The sequence below is a fragment of the Corythoichthys intestinalis genome, chromosome 12, assembly GCF_030265065.1.
Source record: "Corythoichthys intestinalis isolate RoL2023-P3 chromosome 12, ASM3026506v1, whole genome shotgun sequence".
NCBI lineage: Eukaryota > Metazoa > Chordata > Actinopteri > Syngnathiformes > Syngnathidae > Corythoichthys > Corythoichthys intestinalis.
The window spans coordinates 31,372,999-31,400,080 of record NC_080406.1 but is presented as its reverse complement, the minus strand read 5'-3'; the positions used below and the strand labels follow the sequence as shown (position 1 = coordinate 31,400,080).

The 27,082-nt window shown below is 38.2% G+C and overlaps 1 protein-coding gene across 9 annotated transcripts in view; it reads right to left on the bottom strand.

Annotated features, from left to right (window-relative positions):
- The window catches only part of LOC130926637 (rho GTPase-activating protein 20), a 164,643-nt gene that overhangs the window by 45,912 nt on the left and 91,649 nt on the right, over positions 1–27,082 (bottom strand). Inside the window, exon 1 of one of the 9 annotated variants that reach the window (XM_057851644.1) lies at positions 330–619. The exons of the other annotated variants lie outside the window; for them this stretch is intronic. Within the exon in view, the coding sequence (XP_057707627.1) occupies positions 330–428 (99 nt within the window). The 5' untranslated portion in view covers positions 429–619. Of the gene's footprint in view, positions 1–329; positions 620–27,082 lie in introns of those variants that run through there. 9 annotated transcript variants of the gene reach the window in all.

Genomic DNA, 27,082 nt, shown 5'->3' with positions numbered 1-27,082 from the left:
ATAATGCACTTTTTTTCAAACCCTTTTTTTTTGGGGGGGGGGGGGGGGGGTAATATGTTTAGAACTAATTATTGTCATAAATACGATAGATGTGGCCAGGAAAGTGTTACATCTTCCACTTGTATGCAACATTTTAACATTTAACCGTTGGGGTACTGAAATATTAAGAGGCTCATATCATATCTCAAATTGTCCGAAATTGATTTACTACGTGCATAAAATGGACAGACTAGGACGCAAAGTACAGCAAAAAAAAAAAAAAAAAAAAAAAAAAAATTAAATAAAAGAGGGGGGGGGAAAGACTACCGGGAAGTGGACCGGCTGTCTACCTTTTTACTATCCGGGAGCGGCGCGCTGTTCCCGGCCAAAGAGTCCGAGGCGCTCCGGCCCACTGTGGCGCCCTGCTGCTGCGGTGACATGCTTTCCATCAAGAAACAGATCCACCGGGCCGAGCGCACCGGGCGAATAGTATTCCCATGACAATGTGGTCCGATAAAGTTTTATCCGACGGACAGCTGGACGTGAGCCGGAAGAAGGTCCATGACTGGAAGCGTTCGGCCCAACAAGACACGCCGGAAAGCTGCTTATTCCGAGCGGACTCAAATTTGGTCTGAGCGCCGCTGACTGGAGTAGCGACCAATGGCAACACCAGCATCAATTTCAACGGTTGTAAAATGACAAACTTCCGGTTTGTTACCAAAGCAAGAAACGTAAACTGCACTATTTGTGAAATAAAGGTTTATTCTAGTAACTGTACTTTATTTTGATAGGTCAACAATTGCAAATACATACCAAGTGGCAGGAAATCGAAATGTTTGTTCACTATTACTTTCTATCTTGATGTGAGTGACGTCAGTCTCTCGCTTTGATGCGCTTGTGAAAGACGTTCTTTAAAGACATAGCCAATGTAGCAATGGACAAGTTATTGTTTGTCATTTATACTCTTTTATGTTTTTTTTTATCTGGCATGTGTTCTGGTAAGTGTTTTGGTACAGCTGCAGTTGTTGTGAAAGTGCTTTAGAAAAAAAGTTGACTTGCGTTAATATAGTCATTAGTCGGGCCTATTATAAATAATTGGAATTCATTAGTTTGCTTGAAATGAGCTGCATGTATTAGAAATTATTTTGTATCTTGTTTGACCCCCTATAGAGCATGAATACTGGAAGTCCCGGGGTTTTTGGGCTATAAAGAAATACCAGAAAGGCATCAAATGACCCTGATACCAAACTGACTACTGGGCTTTGTCAAACAATAGACCACTCAAACAAGCAATCAAGGAGGCCACCCCCTAAACACTCCTGTGGAGTCGCTGCCTAGGTGTGAAGGGGGGGTTTCACTCTGGATAGCTGCAATTAGTATCTTGACTAGGGCTGTCCCAAACGACTAATTTCCTCCCGATTAGTCAGCCGACTATTTTTACGATTAGTCGACTAATCTAATATTTATTTATCTATTTACTAATTTAATAATTATTTTTTTGTTGAAGCTTATTAATTCACAAAAACATTTTGGAACACCTAAATTCTTTATTAACATACAAATAAATAACATAAATATCAATAATAAATCACAAAAAAATGAGGTAAAATGCTGCTGGCATTAACTAGTGCAAAAAAAATGTACCGGTAAACGGAAACACTGTGACTTCACCTTTTTAACAGGAGTCAAAACAATTCTTACTCTTTTTCTGGTATGTCTAAATGTTAAAATGAATTGCAATGTCCCGGACAATCATTTTCAGAATACTTTGTGTGAGTTCAGATGCTCATTCTGGTGCGCATTCCGCATTTTTGGGGGAGGGGAAAAACTGTTCAACTTTTGTTTTAATCTAAAAATAGATAAAGCAGAGGGCACACTGAAATATTACTACAATTATTTTGAATGAAAGGCACACATAGTCATAGTAACAAAAATTAGATATATAGTATTAATTTGATAGTATACTACTATATGTATATTCACAATAATATAATATAAAGTAACTAACATTAGTGCAGTCATGGATTATAGTAAGCAGGCCAGTGCTGTGTTTCCATATAATTTTTTATTATATTATGTATATATATCCCCCCCCCCCCCAATTGGGAGCTTCCATGATCCTACTAAATACAATCTGCATGCTGAGATGTCGAGATCTACAGCTTTCAGGAGCAGCAGCAGAGTAGATTAAAAACATGAAGTACGTGTGGAAAAAACGTAATGATGCAAGTTGATAAGATGCACATAAAGGCAACTTCAATTTTAAAAAATCATTAGAAAATTGTATAGACTTACAATAGGCCAGTGTTTTTCAAGGACACTTTCGAGTATATCGACACACGACGAGTCTAACCAAATTATGTGCAGTAGACGTGCTGGGATCCACGTTGTAGCGGACAGCAAGGTCGCTGATAGCTAGAAATCCGAGCAGTTCTTGAATGCGGCACGAGCAATAATTTGCTCATCTGCACACAACCGAGAACTTTCTACCGACTCCTTCCTTCCCTCCAACTGCACCTCCGCCCGATTTCTCGCGGCACACCTGACGATCTCTCATGGCACACTAGTGTTGAAAAACAGTGTGCTAGCTTGTTGTATCTTGTTGTGTTCCAAAATTACACTTGGGTGAAGGCGCTTCAAGTGTTCGTTCATAGCCGACGTGCTACGTGCTTGTATGCGAGCTCAGCTTAGCAAGAGTACACACAGTGGCACCCTCCATATTTTCCTTGAAATAATTCCAGGCTCTGGCCATTCTGGTCTGCTTATTTTTTTCACCGCTTGCATCGCGAGCGCCCGCCATTGTAAACTTTTTTTTTTTTCCCCCGCCATTGTAAACTTGATCCGCATGTAATTTTTTTAACCCGTCATTACCCGTCGACGGTATGTTTTGCCCGTCGACGATGACGTCGACAACGTTGACTAGTCGGGACAGCTTTAATCTTGACTATAAGAGAGATGGGTGGACTTCTTGGTTGGACTTGCAAAGGAATTGGCTCACTCTCATGTGGGCGCAATGAGGGCGCAGAAGGAAAAATTGCTTCGGCAACAACCTCCAACACCTAGCCCCGGGAAAAGGGCGAAGTGTCATATGTCACCACCAAAAAAATATATATATTTTTTTTTTTTATTACACCGTCCCTTATACAGTAGGCACACTGCAGCTTTTCATTTGAAATATGTAAAAAGGTTGTCCGCCCGATTGCATGCCTGATTGGTCCACTGTCCAACAAAGCTAAGGCAGCCCTCCCCCACAAACACTTAAGATGATAATTGGAGCAAACCCTGTGGTTTGGCGAATGTGAATAGGAATGACTAATGAGGACCATAGTGCTCACAAAAGATATGCTGATTAGGGTCAGATGTTCCTTCTCTGGTTACAAAAGTGATTTGTATCAACTGATCCTCCCTTGGTAGTTTAATTTCACTCACTGGCTGCAGTGACGGCGCTACAGGTTCAATCCATTTTGACTGGGAGAGGCTGGCAGCAAACTGAAAATGGAGCATTCACAGACAGTCCACCCTGTTTAGATGAATTGGAAATCTATTGTTATCAATAGCAGGTAATGAGTTAACGTATAACACACAAAGTTATTTGAGACTCCTGTTGTGTTGAAAGCAACAGTCAGAGCAGACACTGGCTGTGACGCAGTAGGGAACTTTCAGGGCCTTCTATACCTTCAGGGAAAGGACTAAAAAATCCTGCCCATGAAAAAATGTATTTTACATAAAATGAGTAATACATTTAAATATTCATTTATTCATCTTCTGAATCGCTCATCCTCATGGCGGTCGTGGGGGTGCTGGAGCCTATCCCAGCTATCAACTGGCAGGAGGCAGGAAACACCCTGAACTGGTCATTTAAATATTATCAGTTTAAATTTTTCATTTCATTTATGTCAATCAGCACATTTCCTGTTATCAAATCATGTTTTTTTGTCAAGCTCACATCAGCAATACGAAGGTTCCCGAAAGGCTTATGATCCAATCAGATTTGTCAACCTCTAACACGACCCAGTTAGCTGGTCCATTTATTGGTTAAGACTTCATGAATCTGAGGAAAGGACAAGCTGTGCGTGTGTTGGTTTGGTTTGGAGTGTGATGGGTAAATCAACCAATAATGTTTGATTGTAGTTAATCGATTGCAATTTTCAGACGTAAAACCATGTCAATTACTTTAGACTCTGTTTCGCATGCGCCATAGCGTATATTTATAAATATAATTACAGTGATCCCTCATTTTTTGTAGTTAATGGGAACCAGAACCCGCCGCGATAAGTGAAAAAACGCGAAGTTGCGGCCCCCCCCACCAAAATAAGAAAAAACATGTTATGTTTTTTTTTCATTGTTCAATGTATTTATTTAGATTTAGAATTGGAAAGATACATGACATAGCACGTTTTTTCACTTTTTTTCCCCAAAGTATAATCTTAAAAAACTTATATATATATATATATTAGGGCTGTCAAAATTATCGCGTTAACGGGCGGTAATTAATGTTTTTTAAATTAATCACGTTAAAATATTTGATGCAATTAACACACATGCCCCGCTCAAACAGATTAAAATGACAGCACAGTGTCATGCCCACTTGTTACTTGTGTTTTTTGGTGTTTTGTCGCCCTCTGCTGACGCTTGGGTGTGACTTATTTTATGGGTTTAAGCACCATGAGCATTGTGTAATTATTGACATCAACAATGGCGAGCTACTAGTTTATTTTTTGATTGAAAATTTTACAAATTTCATCAAAACGAAAACATTAAGAGGGTTTTAATATAAAATTTCTATAATTTGTATTAACATTTATCTTTTAAGAACTACAAGTCTTTCTATCCATGGATCGCTTTAACAGAATGTTAATGTTAATGCCATCTTGTTGATTTATTGTTATAATAAACAAATACAGTACTTATGTACAGTATGTTGAATGTATAAATCTGCCTTGTGTCTTATCTTTCCATTCCAACAATAATTAACAGAAAAATACGACATATTTTTAGATGGTTTGAATTGCGATTACAATTAATTTTTAAGCTGTGATTAACTCGATTAAAAATTTTAATTGTTTGACAGCCCTAATATATATATTTTAGTAAATATTTTTTAAGCACTTCAAATGTAATAATTGTATTTTAAACATGTTACTGTCCCACCGGATTATTTTTAAACAAAAAAAAGTGAAAAAATGCTTGTCTTTACTAAATGCTTCATTGAGTGGGTCCACTCAAATCCGCTCAAGCTGCTCACTTACACACAATGAGTTGCCACAGCAACTGTTTAACAAGCTAAGCGATGATTAACCCATGTGCGCTTTGAGGTAAGCGTCTCTGGCGAGATCAAACCGTAACCGTCTTTCATTCAACTCCAGTGCACTGCCTGACCATTTATTTATTTATTTATTTTTATTGGGAAAAAAATCTGAGTGCGAGAAGTTTGAAGCGCAAAGTACCGAGGGATCACTGGATATGTATATAAAAAAATATATAAATGAAAAATATAATTTATACAGCTTGTACACAAAAAAATAGGACACTGGAAGGGTTAGGATGGCTTTTACGGAAGGCCCACGTCCATAATGAACAGCTCGCCACTGCTGTGATGTCTTTTAATGACTATGTTCTGCCACTCTTTGCTAACGAACCACATGGCTAAACACTCATTCAAAGTAGAAGCAGCTCACAGTATGACGTCGTCACGTGAGTTAAACTTGGAAGCAGTGCAGACGCTTTTGGAGGCCAGCTGTCTGTTTCCTGATGTTATTCCGGACAGTGGTGGCGGTTTGCTTTGGTCCGCTCTCGTCTGTCTGGAAGATCTAGAGCGAGCGAGGGACTCAAACAGGGTGTGTCGGTGCTGTGGTTGGAAACGACGGTCGCGTTGCCCGCCTGCTCCCTTTGCACTCTTTCTGTCGGCAACAACAACAACTGTGCGTAGTTTAACTTTCCTTTGCTGGCCCTGCATCAAATATGATGTCACACTCATTCAGTAGCATATCCTAGGGAAAAAATAATGTTAAGCATATCTTACTATTTGAAGCAATATTAGATTGTTGCAAGGCCGTATATTTGGTCTCAATACTGGTAGGGACAAAATAACAGCATAACCTGCATGTACACTTTTTGGTGGGAAAAGGACATGAATAAAACCAAACAGACTGGGTGAACGGGGGTCAGGGCTACATTTCTCACTAATATGAATCTAATTAATTGATAGACTAAATTATCAATGCAAAATAAATCTCTATTGATTTATACTAACTTTCACACTGCAAATTTATAATGTCTTAATCTGATCATTTTTCTTAAATCTCGTCGAATAATTTTCTCCATCTTGTTTTAAGTGTTAAAATAAAAATGAAAATTGGGGAGAAGGTGGAAAACCTTGGTTCACTACGTTTCTTACAGTTTAATTAACGTTAACAGTAGAAAACACATAAAGGAGGATATTTCTATCAAAGCAGCTTCCTACTCAATTTTGGGAAATTCACACAGATTAATGTTATGCGAACACTGATGCCAGTCGGACTTTCAATAGCTAAATTAGTGGTGTGTTCCCCGCCTCCACAACATTGACTTCTTTTTACAATAATTACAGTGGCCGCTGCTGTCGGAAAAAAAAACTTCTAATATTCCTCGTCTTTGAACGGGACGGAGGATGCGGCATGTTGTACCGTATTGGTCCGAATATAAGACGGCCCTGATTATAACACGACCCCCGCTTTTTCAAGACTGAAGTTTGAAAAAAGACTTTTTGAACACCAAATTAATTTTTATACAGAAAGTAGTTACAGTACATCTGAAGCAAATGATTATAACAATATATTTGAGAGAAAACACATGTTATTTTGCCTCATTCAAATCTTAATATCTGAACATTTAAATATGTAAACTAAGTGAAATCACATTCGTAAATGAATGGCTTCTGGTTTGGAAATGTAAATAAACCAATTTATTGTGATAAAACAACTAAATTGCAATAACTGCATTAACCATCAAAGTGAAGTCTAACTGTAAAAGTAGTCTTGAAACAAATCTGAACCAGGGCCGGCCCAGCCTATACGCAGATTATGCAGCTGCTTAGGGCCCCTGACCACTAGGGGGCCCCCAATCTGGCAATTGTTTAATTTTTATTCTATTTTGTTTACTACAGTAAGCTTTATTTGACTTTTGTGAGTTTTGATACTTGATTACAAGCTTAAAAATATATATATATATATATATATAAGTTCTTCTTTCTTTCCTCTTTTAGAAAAAGGTTTGGTGCTATCTACTGTAAGTACTGACAATCATTTGGGGTGAGAAGTTTGAAGTATGCAGTGCAACACAATCTGATTAATACACAAAATATGGACGTATGGCTTGGATTGCATGTATGGGTTTCACAGTACACTGTGATGAAATGGTGGGCCAAAAATATGGGCCCCTTTACATTATTTTGCTAAGGGCCCCCAAATGGCCTGATCTGAACAAGGAAAAACATTGCAATAAAACAATGCAAACTGGTTAAACTTGAGAGTTGCTAAGATCTGTCATGACAGAACATCGCTTCAATGATATCTGGCGCCATCCTGTGTCGTGAATGGGTATAATGTCTAGACCGCAAATACAAGACGACCGCCATTTTTTCAGTCTTATTTCAATGCAAAAAACACCGTCTTATATTCGGGCCAATATGGTATTTACTAGTATGTCGGGGTGATTGTGTGTGTGGGGGGGCATCAAGTCATCAGCCAATCAAACGTGTTTGAGGAGAAAAAAATGGACTGGCACATTCAGCAAGTGAAAGGGTCAATGTATGTCTGAACTAAATGAAAGTAATTAACTTAATAATGGTAGGGTCAATTCTATCCTTACAACATATGGGAAGACGATCTAAATTACCTATGTAACTGAATTTATTATATAATGCAAATAAGTTGCTAAAAAGTTGGTGGGGACAATTTAAGCATCTTGAAAAGTTGGTAGTGTTGTGTCCCTACTGTCCCTATACAAACCTACGCCCTTGGATTGTTGCATTGGTGGGAAGGCAGTACTAGTAGATGTAGTAGAAGGTAATATGAGAAGTTTATGGTAGCAGTTTGTAGTAAAAGTATTGATGTTGTAGTATTGGTTTGTGTGTTGTTGTAGGAGAGAGAAAATAGTGGGTAGAGTAGCCAAAAATTTTACTCGAGTAGCATTACTTCAAATTAATATTACTGAGGTAAAAGTTAAAGTTGTCATCAAAAAAATGTACTCAAGTACAAATAAAAAAAATTCGGGTAAAAAGAATACTGAAGTAATGAGTAACATTGTGAGTAACTGCTTACGATGTCAGATTTTTTTTTTTTAAACAATGGTATTTTTTTCTCAGCACAATGTTATCTATATGCACTGTTATTATTAGACTGTACTATAACTTGTTACATAACCACATTAAGCCAAAGAAATGCAAAAAAAAAAAAATCCGGCGAGAGAAAAAAAAATCTGTAGAAATCAAGCATCTTTCGTCCTAAGACCATGAGTGCCCTTTAGTGGAGAAAACATATTTTCTATTATGACATTAAAAGGATAATAACGCCGGTTCCGCCAAATAAAAAATTTAAATCCGTGCTTTCGGGTCATGTTGACTGCAGCACACTATGTCAAATACTTTAAAGACGCCACATGATTGCACATGAGTTTTTTTTTTTTTTTTTAACCTGTCCTGTTCACCTGCTTAACACGGAGAATGGCGATGTGAGTATCGATTGGTGTGAACAATTTTAATGTATCACATGGGAGTATGACATACTTCCATTGTGATCATTCAACGTACCTTGTTTATTAGGAGAAAGCATCGAACAGGAAGGGGTTTTCGGGGAACAGAAGAAAAGAAGGAGAGACAGAAAAAGCACAAACAACAAGAAATACATTGAACGCCTACACTAACTGAATATGTTGGTGCTATTGTTAGCTAGTTGTATTTCCAGTTGACACCATGTGGGGGGCCTGATAACCAAGGAAAGGGGGGGGGTCTAAGAGATAAGTGATTGGGAGGGGTGGAGTGTACACAAATCAGCCATGTGGTCTAGAACCTAGTATTTGTGTGAATCCCTTGTGAGTGTGAGTATGTTGGCATCCTATTCTATGCTGTCTCATCGCTAATCCTGACACCCAGGTTTTCTCCTTGAGTGAGTCTAATTTTACCTAGTCAAGTAGGTGCCTTCCCACGCCCATGGCCCTTCCCCAGCCAATGGCGTACCGCACGCATGCTATTTTTAGACCGTGATGTTGCATCTTAAAGCAGAAGTAAGGCAAGAGTGGGACATTATAGGCCCGCCCTCGCATAGAAACAATGTTAATTCTGCTACTTTTCTCCGGTAATCTTTCAAAAACGAACATGCCGATCACACATTGCTTTTTTGGAACATGTAGAAACGACTCTAGACATTACGACATATGAAGGATGTTTCTTCATACGTTTCCCGAAACCAAAACTCGGAGGAAAAAATGTGAAGAATTAATCAACTTGCGCGGACTTTTAATGGCAGCTTGGTGAATCGATTCACATTTCATATGCAGTAAACATTTTGTTGGGTTGGCATAGTCTTTCAGAGGACAAAGAGGTAAGCCATTTTGCTATTTTTAACTTATTTTTTAGCGTGACGTTGTGCCTTGCTGCTTCTGTCTGACAATGAATGACCTGAAAATAATTAAACTGGTATCTGACTGCCAGTTACCTTTTCTGTTGTAAAAAAACAAGAACTTTAGTAAGGGGGAAGTGTAAATAAATTACAAAACTAAGATTTGTTATCACTGAAAAAATTAAAAGTGTTTGTTGGCTGTCACTGACTAGCATTTGCGATCGCTACACAAAACTAAATTACCCCCAAGAACGGTCAAAGACCTAGGACAACCAGAGGATATAATACCGTATTGGCCCGAAAATAAGACGGTGTTTTTTGCATTGAAATAAGAATGAAAAAGAGGGCGTCGTCTTGTATTCGCGGTCTAGACGTCAAACCCTTTCACCACGCTAGATGGCGCCAGATATCATTGACGCGATGTTCTGTCATGACAGATCTCTGCTACGCTCCCCATTCACGACGCTAGGTGGCGCCAGATATCACTGAAGCGATGTTTTGTCATGACAGATCTCAGCTAGTTTAAGTTGTTAGTTGTACTTGTTGTTAGTTAACCAGTTTGCATTATTTTATTGCAATCTTTTTCCTTATTAAGATTTGTTTCAAGACTACAGTTACAGTTAGGCTTCACTTTGATGGTTAATGCAGTTATTGCAATTTTGTTGTTTTATCACAATAGATTGGTTTATTTACATTTCAAAAACCAGAAGCCATTCATTTACGAATGTGAGTGCACTTTAGTTTACATATTTAAATGTTCAGATATTAAGATTTGTATGAGGCAAAATAAGATGCTTTTTCTCTCAATAATATATACTAATTTGTTTCGGATGTACTGTAATTAATTTCTGTATAAAAATTAATTTGGTGTTTAAAAATTCTTTTTTCAAACTTGAGTCTTGAAAAAGAGGGGGTCGTCTTATAATACGGGCTGTCTCATATTCGGGCCAATACGGTATATAAGAAAGACAGGGCTGGTGGTAGAGGATAGCTTGTTGAAACAGCAGAATGTCATTGTCAGTTGTGTCGACAAAAAAGCTAAGGCTATGCTTAGGTCGGCTCGTTTTTTTCGTCTTTTTCAGCCTTCAACACTCAAGCCACTATCAGTCGTAGTAGCAGAAATAGTTATTGTAGAAGTATCACTTTCAGGTAGTAAAGGTAGCAGTGATATGTAGCAAAGGTTTTAAGAGTAGTTAGTAGAGATGATCGGACCCGATCGATCGGCATCCCAATTGATCGGGTCTGATCACGTCGTTTTCAAAGTATCGGAATCTGCAAAAAAATATCGGACATGCCTTTTTTTAATATATATCAGAGGTTGCGCTAGACTTCTTCGTTGTCTGTCATTTTGACTGACAGTGTCATAAAAATCCAGTCATAATCTACTTTTACCCGTCACTTACATTTTTAAAATGATAATAATGACATATTCAATAGTATTTAGTTTTCATTCATTTTTAATTAATATTCTGTCCGAACAAGCTTAACATGAGGCAAACAGACAGCAGAGTGCACCAATCAGCGACGGGCAGACGTGCTGTTAGCAAAGCGGCGAGGGCAGGACGAGGGACTTGCGCGCGGAAGTAAACATACGAGGAGAACGGAGTTTATTCAACATGGCTAGCGCGAGACAGACTGTTGTCAATGTCTCGTGTCGATGTGTTTTAGCTCATTTAAAACTGAATTTACCGCGGATTGGAACATATTCTCGGCTGTCCCGCCATCCGTGTTGTTGTAGAGACGACTTTCGGCGCGCAAGAGTGACGTTGCTCGTGAAGAACACGTCACGCAAATAAACAAATCTGATTTGGCGATTGATTTTGTACCTACTCGAGAGGCTGTGTCCCAGACTTTTCTCTCAGTGTTTGAAAAATACAGGGTGAACAGTCTGGCTGTGCCAGGCAAACACTCAGTTGCCTTGACATTTTTCCGAGTAAGGCCAACGACGTCATGCATCAAGAGAGACAATAGCTAATTAATATGCTCACTCGCCACCCTGTGGTCTGGGGTGTGAATTGCAACCTGTCAAGATGACGGATGGACTTCAGTTTTTTCCGTCACCGTTTAAAAAAACCGGTCAACGACGGAAAATATTCGGTTAACGCGACCCCTGATATATATATATATATTTTTTTTTTTAATTAAATTGTTTTCTAATTGTTACGTTAACGTTACAGACATAATGTGTTACACTCTTCCAGAGTCTTTAGTTTAAGCTTAAGGTAGGGGCGAGAATTAATATTTTTTACATTTATCACGTTACAATATTTAACGCAATTAACGCATGCGCTGCACGACCCTCTCAAGCATTGTCGTGTTCAATCTATAATGGCGCCGTTTTACCCATACAGTATATAGAGCTAAAAGACAGCGTAAAATGAGTTGAGTGAATTTTGGTAGCTTTTGGAGCCTTTTTTTTAAATGGCTAAAGCTTTACAATCCCTCTCCCAACGTTTAGAATAATCGTGGGAAGCAATGTGGGGAAGAAAGGTAGTAGTTGATCTTTTTCTTAACACCCTATACAATTTCCCAACGCAGAGAAGATATATCAATTGGGACCACGACGCACAGTCATGGTTGCACTTCCCATCACGCATTTGGGCAGAAGTTAAATGGCTACAGTATTATTTACTGAAAGCTCAACAAATACACTAGATGGCAATATTTAGTCACAATATACAAAGTCACATTTATCCTTTAAGAATTACAAGTCTTTCTATCCGTGGATCCCTCTCACAGAAAGAATGTTAATAATGTAAATGCCATCTTGAGGATTTATTGTCATAATAAACAAATACAGTACTTATGTACTGTATGTCGAATGTATATATTCGTCCAAGTGTTATTCATTTTTTCTTAATGCAATGCCAAAATGTATATGATCGGGAAAAATGATCGGGAATGATTGGAATTGAATCGGGAGCAAAAAAAAAAGCAATCGAATCGGGAAATATCGGGATCGGCAGATACTCAAACTAAAACGATCGGGATCGGATCGGGAGCAAAAAAAACATGATCGGAACAACCCTAGTTGTTAGTGTTCGTAGCAGATTAGTAACCCAATGACTGCCATTGATGGTAATAGATGTACAATTCATTTGAGCAGGGAAGGCTGGCGGCAGCTATCATTCATTGCCAGCCCCTTAAACTATAGTGGAAGTCTATCACCATCAGTGGCAGCCAGTGAGTTGATTTATTTTCCGTTGAACTCCCACACAAACTCAAAATCAACAAGCGGTTGTTGCTAGGCAAACTTGACAGCTCTATTCCTCGGCTGCCCCATTGGCTGATCAAACACAATTAACCCAACCAACCACACCCCCCGCCAGGCTGTTTGAATGACAGGTTGACATGTGAACACACCACCATCGTCGTTACTGATACTTAGGAGGCCTCAATGAGCACCTGAACAAATTGACATTTTTTTCTTCAGACTTGAAGAAACAGACAGACAAACAGACATGATAGCGAGGAGACACAAGACAGAGAAGCAGACGTCTGACACACACGCACCCACACCCTGTGACCTGCCTAATCAGCTTAGTGTAGTGTGCCTGCAGAGAGTTGACATGCTGTTGATGTGCTGCCATGTGCTCTTCGTCTACTACTACTACTACTACTACTGTTTTTCAGGGGGAAATTATAATACAGCCCCATATTAGACTACATGGAGAATCCACAGCAGAGGCGTGGCCCTCCAGGTGGAGATCCCTGGACGGTGCTCCTCGGCGGCTGTATTGTCAGTAAATTGCCTAATTTACAGATTTTGCTTATCCTGTGTGAATGTGCTTTTGGGTGAGGATTGATTCATTCATTCATCTTTTTTTCCGCGTATCCTCTCAACAAATCACAAAAATTGTCCATATAAAACAATTTTCATTGAATCGGGTTTTAAATCATTGAGAATACTGCAAGAAATGCTCAAACATTTCACAGTAAGGGAAAGAAAAATCAACATAAAACAATAGCTTTAATATTACATGACAAACATTTGACCATTAATTAATTTTAGAAGCAAAAACGTAAGAACTAATATAAGAAACTTAAGTAAACTTAATAAAGAAAAGGAGAAATGTACGAATGTGTGGAACAAAAAAAATTCTCATCGAAAATTGTGTAAAAAAGTATACAAGTGATTCTCTGGCATACTACTGGATGTACTCGGCAAGTTCACAATCACTGTGCTCAAACCAAGGTTGTTTTCATGAACAAAAATTCCAAACTTTAGACTTGAAAAGACATTTTTAAAGGGATTCATGGATAAAAAGACTTGTAGTACTTAAAAGATAAACGTTATTATGTCTTAAAATACCGTACTGGCACGAATATAAGATGGCCCTAATTGTAAGACAACCCCCTCTTTTTCAAGACTCAAGTTTGAAAAAAGACTTTTGAACACCAAATTCATTTTTATACAGAAAATAACATCTAAAACATATGATTATAACAATATATTTGAGAGAAAAAGTATGTTATTTTGCCTCATTCAAATCTAAATATCTGAACATTTAAATATGTAAACTAAAGTGCAATCACATTTGTAAATGAATGGCTTCTGGTTTTTGAAATGTAAATAAACCACTCGATTGTGATAATACAAAAAAATTGTAATAATTGCATTAACCATCAAAGTGAGGTCTAACTGTAACTGTAGTCTTGAAAAAAATCTGAATAAGGAAAAATATTGCAATAAAAGAATGCAAACTGGTTAAACTTGAGAGTAGCTGAGATCTGTCATGACAGAACATTACTCCTCAAGTTCATCATTCGCTTCACTGATATCTGGCGCCATCTAGCGTCATGAATGGGTATAATATCTAGACCCCGAATATAAGACGACTCCCACTTTTTCAGTCTTATTTCAATGCAAAAAACACCATCTTATATTTGGGCCAATATGGTAATTTGATATTGAAACATCTCTTGATGATTTCGTTTTTCGCCATTGCTGTTGACATCGCAGGGCGGTGACGTCACATGGTTACACTACTGGGCTTCCAGAGTATGACTCGAGCGACATAAACATGGCATCTGTTCAACCCTTTCAATTTCAACCCGAGTGGAACATTAATGAGCATGGGCAGCAAAAGTAAAATGAACAGGAAAGACGGTATGAGACAAGACGAGAGTAGAAAAAAAAACGTTCTGCTACACCGGCAAAACGTTCTACAAGAGGCGAATTTGACACCCAAAATACCACGGTGCGCTTTCAGCTTGTTTAGTTTAGATGCATACAAACAGAACATACTAAAGATCCCTTAAGAAAATACCTAAACGTAGTAATATTTAGTAAGTGTGGTTTAAATACGCTGCGTGACTGATGTGGTCAACAGATCTGCTTTAAAGCTACCACAAGAAAACACAATCCTTAAAAGTATGAGAGGGAATCACATGCTAAAAGTATTTTGAGGCAATGAAAAGGCAATAAAAGACTAAAAAAAAGACACAAATACTAAGTACTTGCCGCTTTTAACCGATGAGCGCATGTGTTGGACGTCTCGCCGTGTAGAAGGAATTGCAGTAACCTGGTAGAATTCGTTCAGTGAGAATTACCGTCTACATCATCACTCCGAGCATCCATTGCGCGCTTAAAACATGGCGCTCTCCGTAGGTCAAAACATGTACTAAATATTATAGATTTTTAAATCAATGGCAATATTTTATGGGTTTCTAATTCCATTTTAGTATAAGAGAACAATTATGGCTTATTACAACCTTTAAGTCCGAGGTTCTGTTTAAAATAAATACTAAAATTGAGAGGGGGGTGGGGGGGAATCAAATTTTTTTATAAACTTGGCACCAAAAATAACTTATTTTTCTCTCGTTTCATTCGAAAACACGTCAGATGGGAAACACCAAAACATCGGATTTTTTGGTGCATTAGTTGATGCCACACTAAAAACTAGAAAGTTATTGTCATTTTTTTTAGGTCAGTTCAGTGGCGGTCAGTATTTTTCTGCCATCCGGAAGTAACCTGCTACCTCTTGTTTTTGGACTGGGAGCAAATCGAAAGCGCACAGCCGGACCGATCAGCCCCTGAAGCTAATCGACGCCAGATAAGCACTTCGGTCAACATCCGAGCGTGTCAGTCAGCCGTCACGTTCGCAGCGTCGCTCACGTATTGCAGCGGAGGGGGCAGGAGCCAAGAGGTCTCTGGTCTGCATTCCACCTCAGGAGGGGGGCCAGGACCACCGGGCGCAACCCGGACAGCGACGGATAGAGACAAGGACCCAATGAGAGAGTCCCGACCGCTCAAAGGTCAGATCATAAACAAAAAGGTCAGAGGTCACCTAGAGGAAATGCTGCATGCTGGTCTTGTGATTTGTACTGGGGGGTAGGAGGGGTCAACTACTTATTTTAATAAAATAAACACTCATTTTAATAAAATAAACAAGTGTAATGAAAACTTTTACTATTTACGAGTTATGATGGAGAAAACAATTTTTGTTGAGTAAGGTCTGACAGCATTATTTAACTCATTTCTGGGTGTGGAAAAAGGTTATAATAGTTTTGTATTGTTTTCTTTTTTTTTTTTTTTTAATTATAGTTGTATTTCATTTAGATTTTTCCCCCACTCTAATTTAATTACTTGTCATTGGTTTAAATTAGAGTTGTATTTCATTTAGATTTTTCCCCACTCTAATTTAATTACTTGTCATTGGTTTTAGAGTGGATTCGCTAAATTTTAACTTTATTGCTCTTGAAATGATTAGTTTTATTTGGGTTTTTGTTATTTTTTGTTTTAGTTTTTAATACGATGGGTTATTTGCAGTGTTGTTAATTTTACTTTAAAAAAGTAATTAATTACAGTTACAAATGACTTGTCCCAAAAAGTAATTGCGTTAGTAACTCAGTTACCTGAATGTAAGAGTAATTAGTTACTTGGCAAAGTAACTAGTGATAATTTTCATGTTTTTTTTTTCTCAAAAGAAAAAAAAAAAAGGTCACACAATGTGAAGTTTAAAGGGTTTTGGGAACAATTGGCCCTAGCCCAATTCTTTACCCTCCACTTAACTAGACACAAGGGTCTTGCGATAACTAGATAGTAACCTTTGCTATGTGTGGAAATCATTTAAAGTTGTGAATCAACCGTTTTGTCAACTTTCAACAATCAACATGTGTAAGTTTTAAGTTTTCATCATTTAAAGATAGATTTAAGTCAAGATTTTGCCGATTTAGGAGCATTTTAAAATAAAATTTTTAAAAAGTTACTTAGGTTCGCGAGGAAGGATCTCTACGTCAGAGCCTTCCTGCGAGGTTTACTGCTTTAAGATGGCGGCTGTTTACTAACGCATGTAGTCCTTAAAACATGTTGCCAATGCAGCCGTGTCTGTCATTTGCATCTAGTTCTGTAATATGTGATATCTACCGTATCATGTGGGCGTAGTTTGTAGGCTATGGCTACACTCAGGTAAACGAGGGAGTTTATTTTATATCCAGCGATGACGTTGGAAGCAGTTATGTGGCGTCGGAGCTACTCCTGTTCTGGTTTGTTTACATCCGTGGTACACTCAAAATGGCGCATGGAAGCGTGTCCGCTAGTTTGGGCACGTGACTGACAAAGACCGATTGGAGCCATCTAGCATCGCGTTTGCAACGGCGTCCTCCCCACTCCTGCTCTGCTCTCTCGTCTCCGTGAGTCCGTCTCTCTCAGACTTTTTTTATTCAACCAACTTAGTAACGCATAGTAACGCACGCCTTTCCCGCCTCAGTAACGGTAATGGCGTTGCCGAAAGTAATTAATTAGATTACTCATTACTGAAAAAAAATAACGCCGTTAGTAACGCCATTATATTGTAACGCCGTTATTAACAACACTGGTTATTTGTCAGGTGTGTGATGTACCTGTATAAAATATACATTACGTGTATAAATTGTTTTTCTTTGGATAGAATATGAAAAGAGAGATATTCGTGTATTAATTTTAATATACTTTAGTTTCAGTTAGTTACTGTTTTTCATTTTAATTACAATGTATATTAATTTCATTTAACTAAAATGGTATTTCGTTCTAGTTTTAATCATTTACCGTAATATTCGGACAATAAAGCGCACCTGAGTATAAGCAGCCACCCACCAAATTTGAAACGAAAATGGCATTATTTCAACATTGTTGTGTTTGTATAAGCGGCAACGGACTATAAGACTGAGCTATCCTTACTGTATTATGGGATATTTACACCAAAAGATATTAACCGGTAACACTTTATTTGACAGTTGTGTCATAAGACTGTCATAATTACGACACGACACTGTCAAAAACATTAATGAATGCTTATGACTAATGTCATTTAGTGTCATCCAGCAAATTATCTCAGTTTTGAATGGCTGTAAAAGATCCGAAGTGGTCATAAATTGAGTGAGTGATAAAATTTTCCGGAGACACTTAATGACATCTGTTTCAAGCTTTCATTAAAGCCCATTACAGTGTCATGTCATAATTATAACAGTCTTATGACAGTCTTATGACGCCACTGTCAGATAACGTGTTACCTATTAACCCAAATAAATTTTAAAAAAAGCCTCACTGGACTATAAGCCGCAGGATTCAAAATGAGGGGAAAAACAGTAACGGCTTATTGTCCGAAAATTACGGTAGTTTGTTTTGTAAACAACTTTCAAAAATTCAAAAATAAGTTTCGTTGTCCTAAACTGACACTGACAGCCATTGATAACAAGCAAGCAACATTGCAGAGCTTGACTATGACTTACAGTACAGATTCTCATAATGATGATGACGTCATCATTAACATACTTGTTTTGGACACTCTTTATGAGGGTTCACACCTGAATGCACTCCCACACACACACACGCGCTTTAGTGTTGCTATTTTGAAAGGTGTTTTGAAAGCATGACAGACTGAGGCTCCCTTTTTCCCTCCACAGGAGGTCAAGTGTGCTGTCATAACATCAAATGAAAACATGTGGCGCGTAGGAGCAAAGCCAAGTAAGGAGAACAACACCGCTGGATTCCTGCCATTGTGCTTGCACTTATACACGTGCATGTGAGACTCTGTGGAAGTGTCTATAACTGTGTGGAATTATGTTCTTTGTGTCTCTTTCAGTGTGTCCCCATGTGTATGTTAGTTCTGACACAAATGATTTTTTTGGGATGGTTGATTAATCAAATTTTATTTTTGTGATTAGTCGACGAAATGGTTCTTGTACAAATTGTTACTGTATTTTAGCTGGGAATATGCATCTGAACCAAAAACTTCAGCGAAAAGTTGGATTATTACTATCATGTAACTAGCATTCTGTCCAAAGAAAAATCAGATGATCGCATATTTCTAATTTGGATGAATTTCATACTTCACTATTTTCCTTTTTAATTTAAAATGTTCCTTTTAAATAAAAAAGACAATATTTGCTGGTTTTGTTTGTTGTTTTGTTAATTAAAAAAAAATGTTCTTTAAAAATTAAGAACATTTTTAAATACTAGTATATTTCAAATGTAGAAAAAATATTTCTAAATACAGTACATTTTAAATTTGAATTAATTTCATCGAGGAATTAAGAAGTACAAAAATAAGTGCAGTGGAATGGAAAAGTATCTGAACCTTTCGGAAATTTTCACATTTCTGCATAAAACCACCATCAAATTTGATTTGATCTTTGTCAAAATCACACAGATATAAAAACAGTATCTGCTTTAACTAAAACCACCCAAACATTTATAGGTTTTTCATATTCTAAGTAAGTTTGAATGTGTTTTGCTATATATGGGGGTCTAGATGTGGTAAATTAGTAGTAGTCATAAAAATAGTCAGAAAGTGTGTTCAAACATAACATACAAATCAAAGTCTTTTTTGCAACAAAAGGCTAAAGGCAAAGAAATAAACAGAAAGCCACTCAAAGTTGGATCTAAAAATGGCACTTTACCAATCACAGAAGATATAAATCATAAGTCCTTTGACAGTAAAAAAATGTATTGACTGCAATGAAGGAAGTAGCAATTTATCTGAATAAAGAAAGTAACAATATCAAACATCTTGCTTATTTCTACAGTGGAATAAAAAAGTATCTGAAACTTTTGGTATTTCTCACACTTCTGCATAAAATCACCATCAAATATGATCTGATCTTTGTCAAAATCACAAAGATGTAAAAACAGTGTCTGCTTAAACCAAAACCACCCAAACATTTATAGGTTTTCTTATTTTAATGAGGATAGCATGCAAACAATGATCAGAAGGGGGAAAAATAAGGAAGGGAACCCTCTGCCTAAGGAGACGTAAATAGCAATTGAAACCAATTTTTACCAAAAAATTAAGTCAGGTGTGTGCCCAATCACCGATGACTAGTTTACAGCTGCCCTGCTTACTATAAAACACACACCTGGTAAGAATTGTCTTGATGAGAAACATTGTCTAATGTGCATCATGGCACGGTCAAAAGAGCTGTCTGAAGACCTGCGATCAAGGACTGTTGATTTGTATAAAGCTGGGAAAAGATACAAAACAATATCTAAAAGTCTGGATGGTCATCAATCGATAGTCAGAGAAGTTGTCGAGAAATGGAGAGAGTTTGGCACTGTTGCTTCTCTCCCAAGGAGTGGCCGTCCACCAAAGATGACGCCAAAAGTTCAGCGCAGAATACTCAGAGAGGTAAAAAAAGAACTCTACAGTGTCTGCTAAAGAATTACAGGAATCATTGGCACAGTCCAATATCTCTGTGCACACATCAACTATATGTAAAACTATGGCCAAGAATGGTGTTCATGGGAGGACTCCACGGAGGAAGCCACTGCTGTCTAAAAAAAACATTGTTGCTCATTTAATGTGCGCAAAAGGCACTTGGACACTCCACAGACGTTTTGGCAAAATATATTGTGGACTGATGAAACCAAAGTTGAATTGTTTGGGAGTAACACACAACGTCATGTGTGGAGGAAAAATGGAACAGCTCCCCAATATCAACATTTCATCCCCACCGTGACGCATGGTAGAGGGAGCATCATGATTTGGGGCTGTTTTGCTGCCTTAGGGCCTGGAAAACTTGCAATCATTAATGGAAGAATGAATTATATGTTTATCAGGATGTTTTGCTGGAAAACCTGAGGCCGTCTGTCAGACATTTGAAGCTAAAAAGAGACTGGATGCTGCAAAAAGACAAATGATCCAAAACACAGGTGTAAATCAACTTCAGAATGGTTTCAGAAGAACAAAATACACATTCTGAGGTGGCCAAGTCAAAGTCCAGACTTGAACCCCATTGAGATGCTGTGGCATGACCTACAGACAGCAATTCATTCCAGACATCCCAGGAATCTGACTGAACTAAGGCAATTTTGTAGAGAACAATGGGCCAAAATTAGTCCTGATCGATGTGACAGACTGATCTGCAGCTACAGAAAGCGTCTGGTTGAAGTTATTGCTGCCAAAGGGGAGGCCACAAAATATTACATGTGATGGTTCACTTATATATTTTTCCCCCTATACCTAAACCTATAAATGTTTGGGTGGTTTTAGTTAAAGCAGACACTGTTTTTTTCATCTGTGTGACTTTGACAAAGATCAGATCACATTTGATGGTGATTTTATGCGGAAATGTGAGAAATTCTAAAAGGTTCAGATACTTTTTCATACCACTGTATATACTATTTTCCCTTTTTGATTTAAAATATTTCAAAAATAAAATTTGAAAAAAAATCAAACAAAATTAACAGTTTCCCCACTCTTTTTTGCAATAACAAATGTTAAGAAAAATATAAAAATAAAATAATATTTACCATTAAGAGCCTCAAAAAAGAGGATTTGGACCATTTTAGGTCAACAATGCCTTTAAACGATTATCCAACTATCAAAATAATTTTTGATTAATTTAACGATTGATTGGTTGGTTGTCAATTAGTCGACTAATCGCGGCAGCCCTAGCATGTGTTTCATTGTGTGTGCGTTTATGTATGTGACCATGTTTACTTATGTGATTTTTTTTTTTTTATGGGTGTGTGTGTGGTTGTTCACATCTGTAACTGGATGTGTTGTGTACTTCTCTGTGTGTGACGACTGTAGCACTAAGTGAGATCCTAAATCCAGTTGGCCAAAACATTAGGTACACCTGCAAGTGTGACCTGGCACAATGGCTGAAGCTAATGTTGTCTAGATTGACAAATGTCGCCAATGCAGCAAATGTTTGGCCGTGATCTGACAGAATAAAATGACTTCAGGCAGCACATGTTAGTTTTTGCTGTGATTTGTGTAGTTCAAGAAGCATAAACGTCGTTAAGCTGCCAAAACAAGCAATCCTACTAAAGCTGCTCCAACAACTACACTAGCTAGGGGAATACCCGAACCACAACCGTGTGAGCGTTTTAGACTGTTAAAGTCCACAAATGGCATCAATCTATCCAACAGTAATGATGGCATAAAAATGCCTGTTTCATGTCAGCGGCCATGTTAGTAAGGTATAGAGCAATGTCTGTTTCTTGTCAGCAGCCATGTTGGTGGGGTAAAGATCAACCCAAACACACTTTAAAAAGACTCCCAGAAGGATATCTCATATATCTATCTAACCATTTACAATCTCACTATCATACCAAAGAACTATTTAAAGCCTTGATTTGAAGTATGTATTCGGAACGCAGTGGGAAACACAAATATGGGGATACTCTGCAAATTCCACACATTGAAATACTCAACCTCAGAACTGTAAGGCAGATGTGCAAATCACAGTTAGTAACTCAAATTTACACTTGTTTCATATGGGATGCAAACCCAAGAGGAGGAGATCATGATATCCAATGACCTCAGGTGCCAGTATTATTTTGAATGTAACCTTCTCGAAACTACTTCAATGGCTTCAGTGACATCTGAACTAGGAGTGGGAACCTCGTGATACCTCACGATACGATACGGTTTGCGATACAAAGCTCACGATAACGATGACACGATGATCTGACGATATGGCGATCCAACGATTATCGATACATCGGTCAGGAAATCATTCTAGGATATTTTAAAAACAACTAATAAACAGAAGAACAAGCTTCTGCTGTGAATTGGAATGAGTTTATCACTCGTAGGCGTCCAATCCATTTGAACTGGGAGGATGGCAGCGAATGAACAGTCGTTGATTCGCCCACTTCAAACGGATTGAACGTCTATGGCCGTCAGTAGCAGCCTATGCCAGGCAATGAGGTAATTTTGGGCCATTTAAGGTCATTTACCTCTTGATTTTCAGTTATTTTCTGTTGATTTTGAGGAATTTTATGAGTCACTCTCCTAGGGGTGCAACGCAGGGGTTAAAGTGGGCAAGAACGGTCAGGAACGCAGTTCCGGTATAAGATCCAGGGCAGGAACGCAGTTTTGGTATAAGATTCAGCTGTAGGCGTACACGGTGCTTTGATTCCGAAAATATGACGGCAACTGTCAAAACGCTACGTAAAAAAAAAAAAATACTAAGCTGCCACACATGCATTTCATCTCCAGGAAGAAAACAATCTACCAAGATCAGATTTACTTACACAAGTTTTAACAACAAGCATAATAAAGTGCTTTTGTAGCGTAATCCGTTTCCACGGATATTTATTATTTATTTTATTCCACGGACGGCATGGAGGTTTCCCCAGTTTCTGCAGTTATCTGAGTCTGACGATGATGAGTCACGTTAATGGGCAAATGCACGCAGCAAAGCAAAACGCCTGAACTCATTTATCCGTTCAATTGGCTGACATACTGACATGTGATTAGCAGAGATAGTTAGCTCTGATTGGTTGAAATGTGCATGTTTTCTGGAACAGTAAAAAAAAAGTTTGTTTAATTGATGCGACAAAAAAAGGGCAATGCAACAGAAAATGGATCAAATCTTTAAGAGCAAGGAAAGAGTTGAGGAGGATTATTTATCATATTTAGTTTTATTTGCTCTGATGTGGAGGTTCAGAAAATCTTAGCTGTCACTATGCACTTTGGACTTATATTCATTTATGTGAGGCTACCAATTCATTTCCGTATGATTTAAAAAGTCAATGCTGGCGCGATGTTCAAAATATATCCCATTTCACTCTGCATAATTTAAGTCATTTGTACTTATTTTTCTGAATGTCTTTTACTTATATCTTTGTTATTAAAAATATCAAAAGTAAATGTTTACATTAACTTCAATTTTAATATTCTTAAGTACTTAAAATTGAGATTTGGCATTTAGTATGTGAGGAAATGAGGGAAAATAAAAATTAGGAGATGGAAGTTGGGATTATTGCTGTGTTTGTTAACTTAATTTTGCAAATCATTGAAAAAATACAATTTTGAATCAAAATCAGTTTTTATGTGCTATAGAAATAACTATGCCAAAACAGTTTTCTTTGCATTTCAGTAGTATTAGGAGGTTTGACCCCCTTCCGCCAAAATGAAAATAAATAAACAAAAATTCTGGCTCCGTGGCGACCTTCACGCCGGATAGCTCCGATTTTCTCAAGGTAAAGCGCCACACAGAAATTAATAAATTTAATTGTGTAAGCAGGATCTGCGTATTATTCATATTATTTAATTACAGGTGGTTTAGTTCATTTCAATTTATTTTTTTAAATGGGCTAGTATTTATTTTATTATGTGTTTGTATTTTACAAATGTGATGTAGTATTCATTTATATTGTATATTTTATGTTGTATAACTTTAGTTCCTATGTGAATATTAGTTCCTACTTGTTTTGTTGCAGTAGGAGGGTTTTGTATTGAACACGGGGCCGCGTTGGTTATTATTATAGCAGAGAAGACAGCAGTAAATCAACAAAGACAAGTCAACTGTGCCCCGATCTACCACTCAAGAGATCTGATGGACTCAAAAAGTGGGTTACGATTGCATATGAGTTTGAAAATAGACCGGCTCCACCGTATTTTTACACGAGTGACCTCCAGTCTGCCCGATCCTAGCTACCGGTAGTAGTATTGATGCAGGAGGGTCACGTCTCGCGTCAAATAATAAACTCTGCTGTTCTTTTCGCGTGCGTAGTGCTGAGCCACTTCTGGGACGCGTCTAACACGCGGCCGCACTGCGACTGGTGTGCATTGACTGATTGACTTTAACGCCCGAGTTTCACTGCGTTCTCGCGGCGGCCATGTTGTCGCACCGTTGACGTTTCTGCGTTATACTGACCTACCGTGTTGGTCCTCACTATAGTAGAGAAGACTGAGTAAATATAATCCACACAAAGAAACTGTAACCCGATCGACTCACAGCCTTGAAAAGTGTTACATTACGTCAGAAACACGTTCGGTACGCCTCCGTTCCGAACCGAGCACCACGTACCGAAACGGTTCAATACAAATACATGTACCGTTACACCCGTACACTTTCCTGTTTATTTTGTGTTAAGGAACAGGAAGTAACCTGGGAATCACCCAAATGAATAGGCAGTGACTCAAACTCAACAGGAAATTACCTGGAAATGCCCGAAAATGAACAGCAAGTGACCTATAAATGCCCTGAAAATCTGACAGAATGACTGTGAATGCTCTGGTATGGAATGAACTAACGTTCCCAGTCTGAATGGATTGGGTGTCGAGCAACGTCAATGGCAGCCTTAGAGTTAACTGAGACACTATTATGGTGGAAGATTTTGGTAGCAACTTGTTGGTTCCTTTTTTTTTTTTTTTTTTTTTAAAGACATTGACACCTTTTTAAAATGATATCTCGATTCTTGCAGGAGCATATCGATCACCTTTTGGGATACAAAGTATCACGATATATCACCATTTCGATTTTGTCACACCCCTAATCTAAACAGAAGAGGTAGCTACTTCTCTCATCGCCACTCTAAAAGTTGAACATTTCCAACAAGTGTACCATCGCTTCAAATACTGTGTGACTTCCTTTCCATCCTTCACTTCTTTCAACTTCTAGATTCCCCCTTTTGCCCCTCGGCAAGTGTCCACCATGAAGCCTACTCTGCCGGGTCAGCTGGATTTACCCCGCCTTACCTCTTACAACTGGCCAAATACACCCTGCCGCCACCCTTGACGTCTCAGACTTACCAACCTGCCGAGTCACCACCTCCCGACCGTCCAAAGCTCTGACGGAGCCTGAATTGTTCTAGTACAAGCCTCGAGCCAGAGCCCACCCAAGGGAGAGCTCACGATAATCTAGGTCAGATAAACTTTTGGTTTATTCGGAAGAAGGTGGACAAATACCAGTGACTGCTCCGAACTAGGACAGGTCACAGTCGAGTCCAGGTCTGGAATTAATTAGATTCATGAAGTCACGGAGTTAGCATCACAATGTCGTCAGCTGTGACTTTAGTGCGTAAGAATGTGTCAAAAGTCTGAGAAGTTACAATGAGTTGAATGGAGTTAGATTGTAAGGTTAGTCGTTATTATTTGTAGTGCAGGATTAGGGTTCAATTTTCATGGGAACCACTAGGAGTCAAGCCTCCTACCTCCCCAGCATTATAACAGATTCTTTGATCGATAGGCTTAGACTAAAGGGGTGGTTGGGCGGGATCATCTATAGTTGTTGTTGTCAGTGCTGTTAATTCATTTGCTCCCAAAAACGTATAAATACATTCTATTTTTAATTGTTTCAGTGTCCCAAAGACGTATTTATACGTCTTTTACGTTTTTTTTTTTTTTTTTTAAACTAGGGCTGTCAAACGATTACAATTTTTAATCGAGTTAATTACAGCTTAAAAATTAATTAATCGTAATTAATCGCAATTCACACCATCTATAAAATATGCCATATTTTTCTGTAAATTATTGTTGGAATGGAAAGATAAGACACAAGATATATATTCAACATACGATACATAAGGACTGTATTTGTTTATTATAACAAGATGGCATTAACATTATTAACATTCTGTTAAAGCGATCCATGGATAGAAAGACTTGTAGTTCTAAAGGATAAATGTTAGGACAAGTTATAGAAATTTTATATTAAAACCCCTCTTAATGTTTTCGTTTTAATAAAATTTGTAAAATTTTCAATCAAAAAATAAACCAGTAGCCCGCCATTGTTGATGTCAATAATTACTTACACAATGCTCATGGGTGCTGAAGCCTATAAAATCAGTTGCACCCAAGCGCCAGCAGAGGGTGGCAAAACTCGATAAAACACAATTAACAAGTGGGCATTTCCCTATACTGTCATTTAAATCTGTCTGAGCGGGACATGTGTGTTAATTGCGTCAAATATTTTAACGTGATTAATTTAAAAAATTTATTACCGGTCGTTAACGCGATAATTTTGACAGCCCTACAAAAAACACATCTCTGTGTTCTGATTCAATTTAGCTCCAAAGCACTAAGCTGAAAATCCATTTGAAAGCAATAAAACTGGCCACTGGAGGGCAGTAGCGCATTTGGTAAGACCTGCAACCCTATTCAACGGCAACGAACGGCCAAGCCGCGACGACCAAATGGATGCCAGGCGGCGGACGACCCAGCAGAACAACCGGTAGGACGCCCGGGATGCCAGGCGCTGGACGACTGAGCAGAACGACTGGGACCACTAGTGCAGCGGAATATGCCTTTGAGTCCGTTCTGCTCGCGAGCAGAGCCCGCAAAGACTCA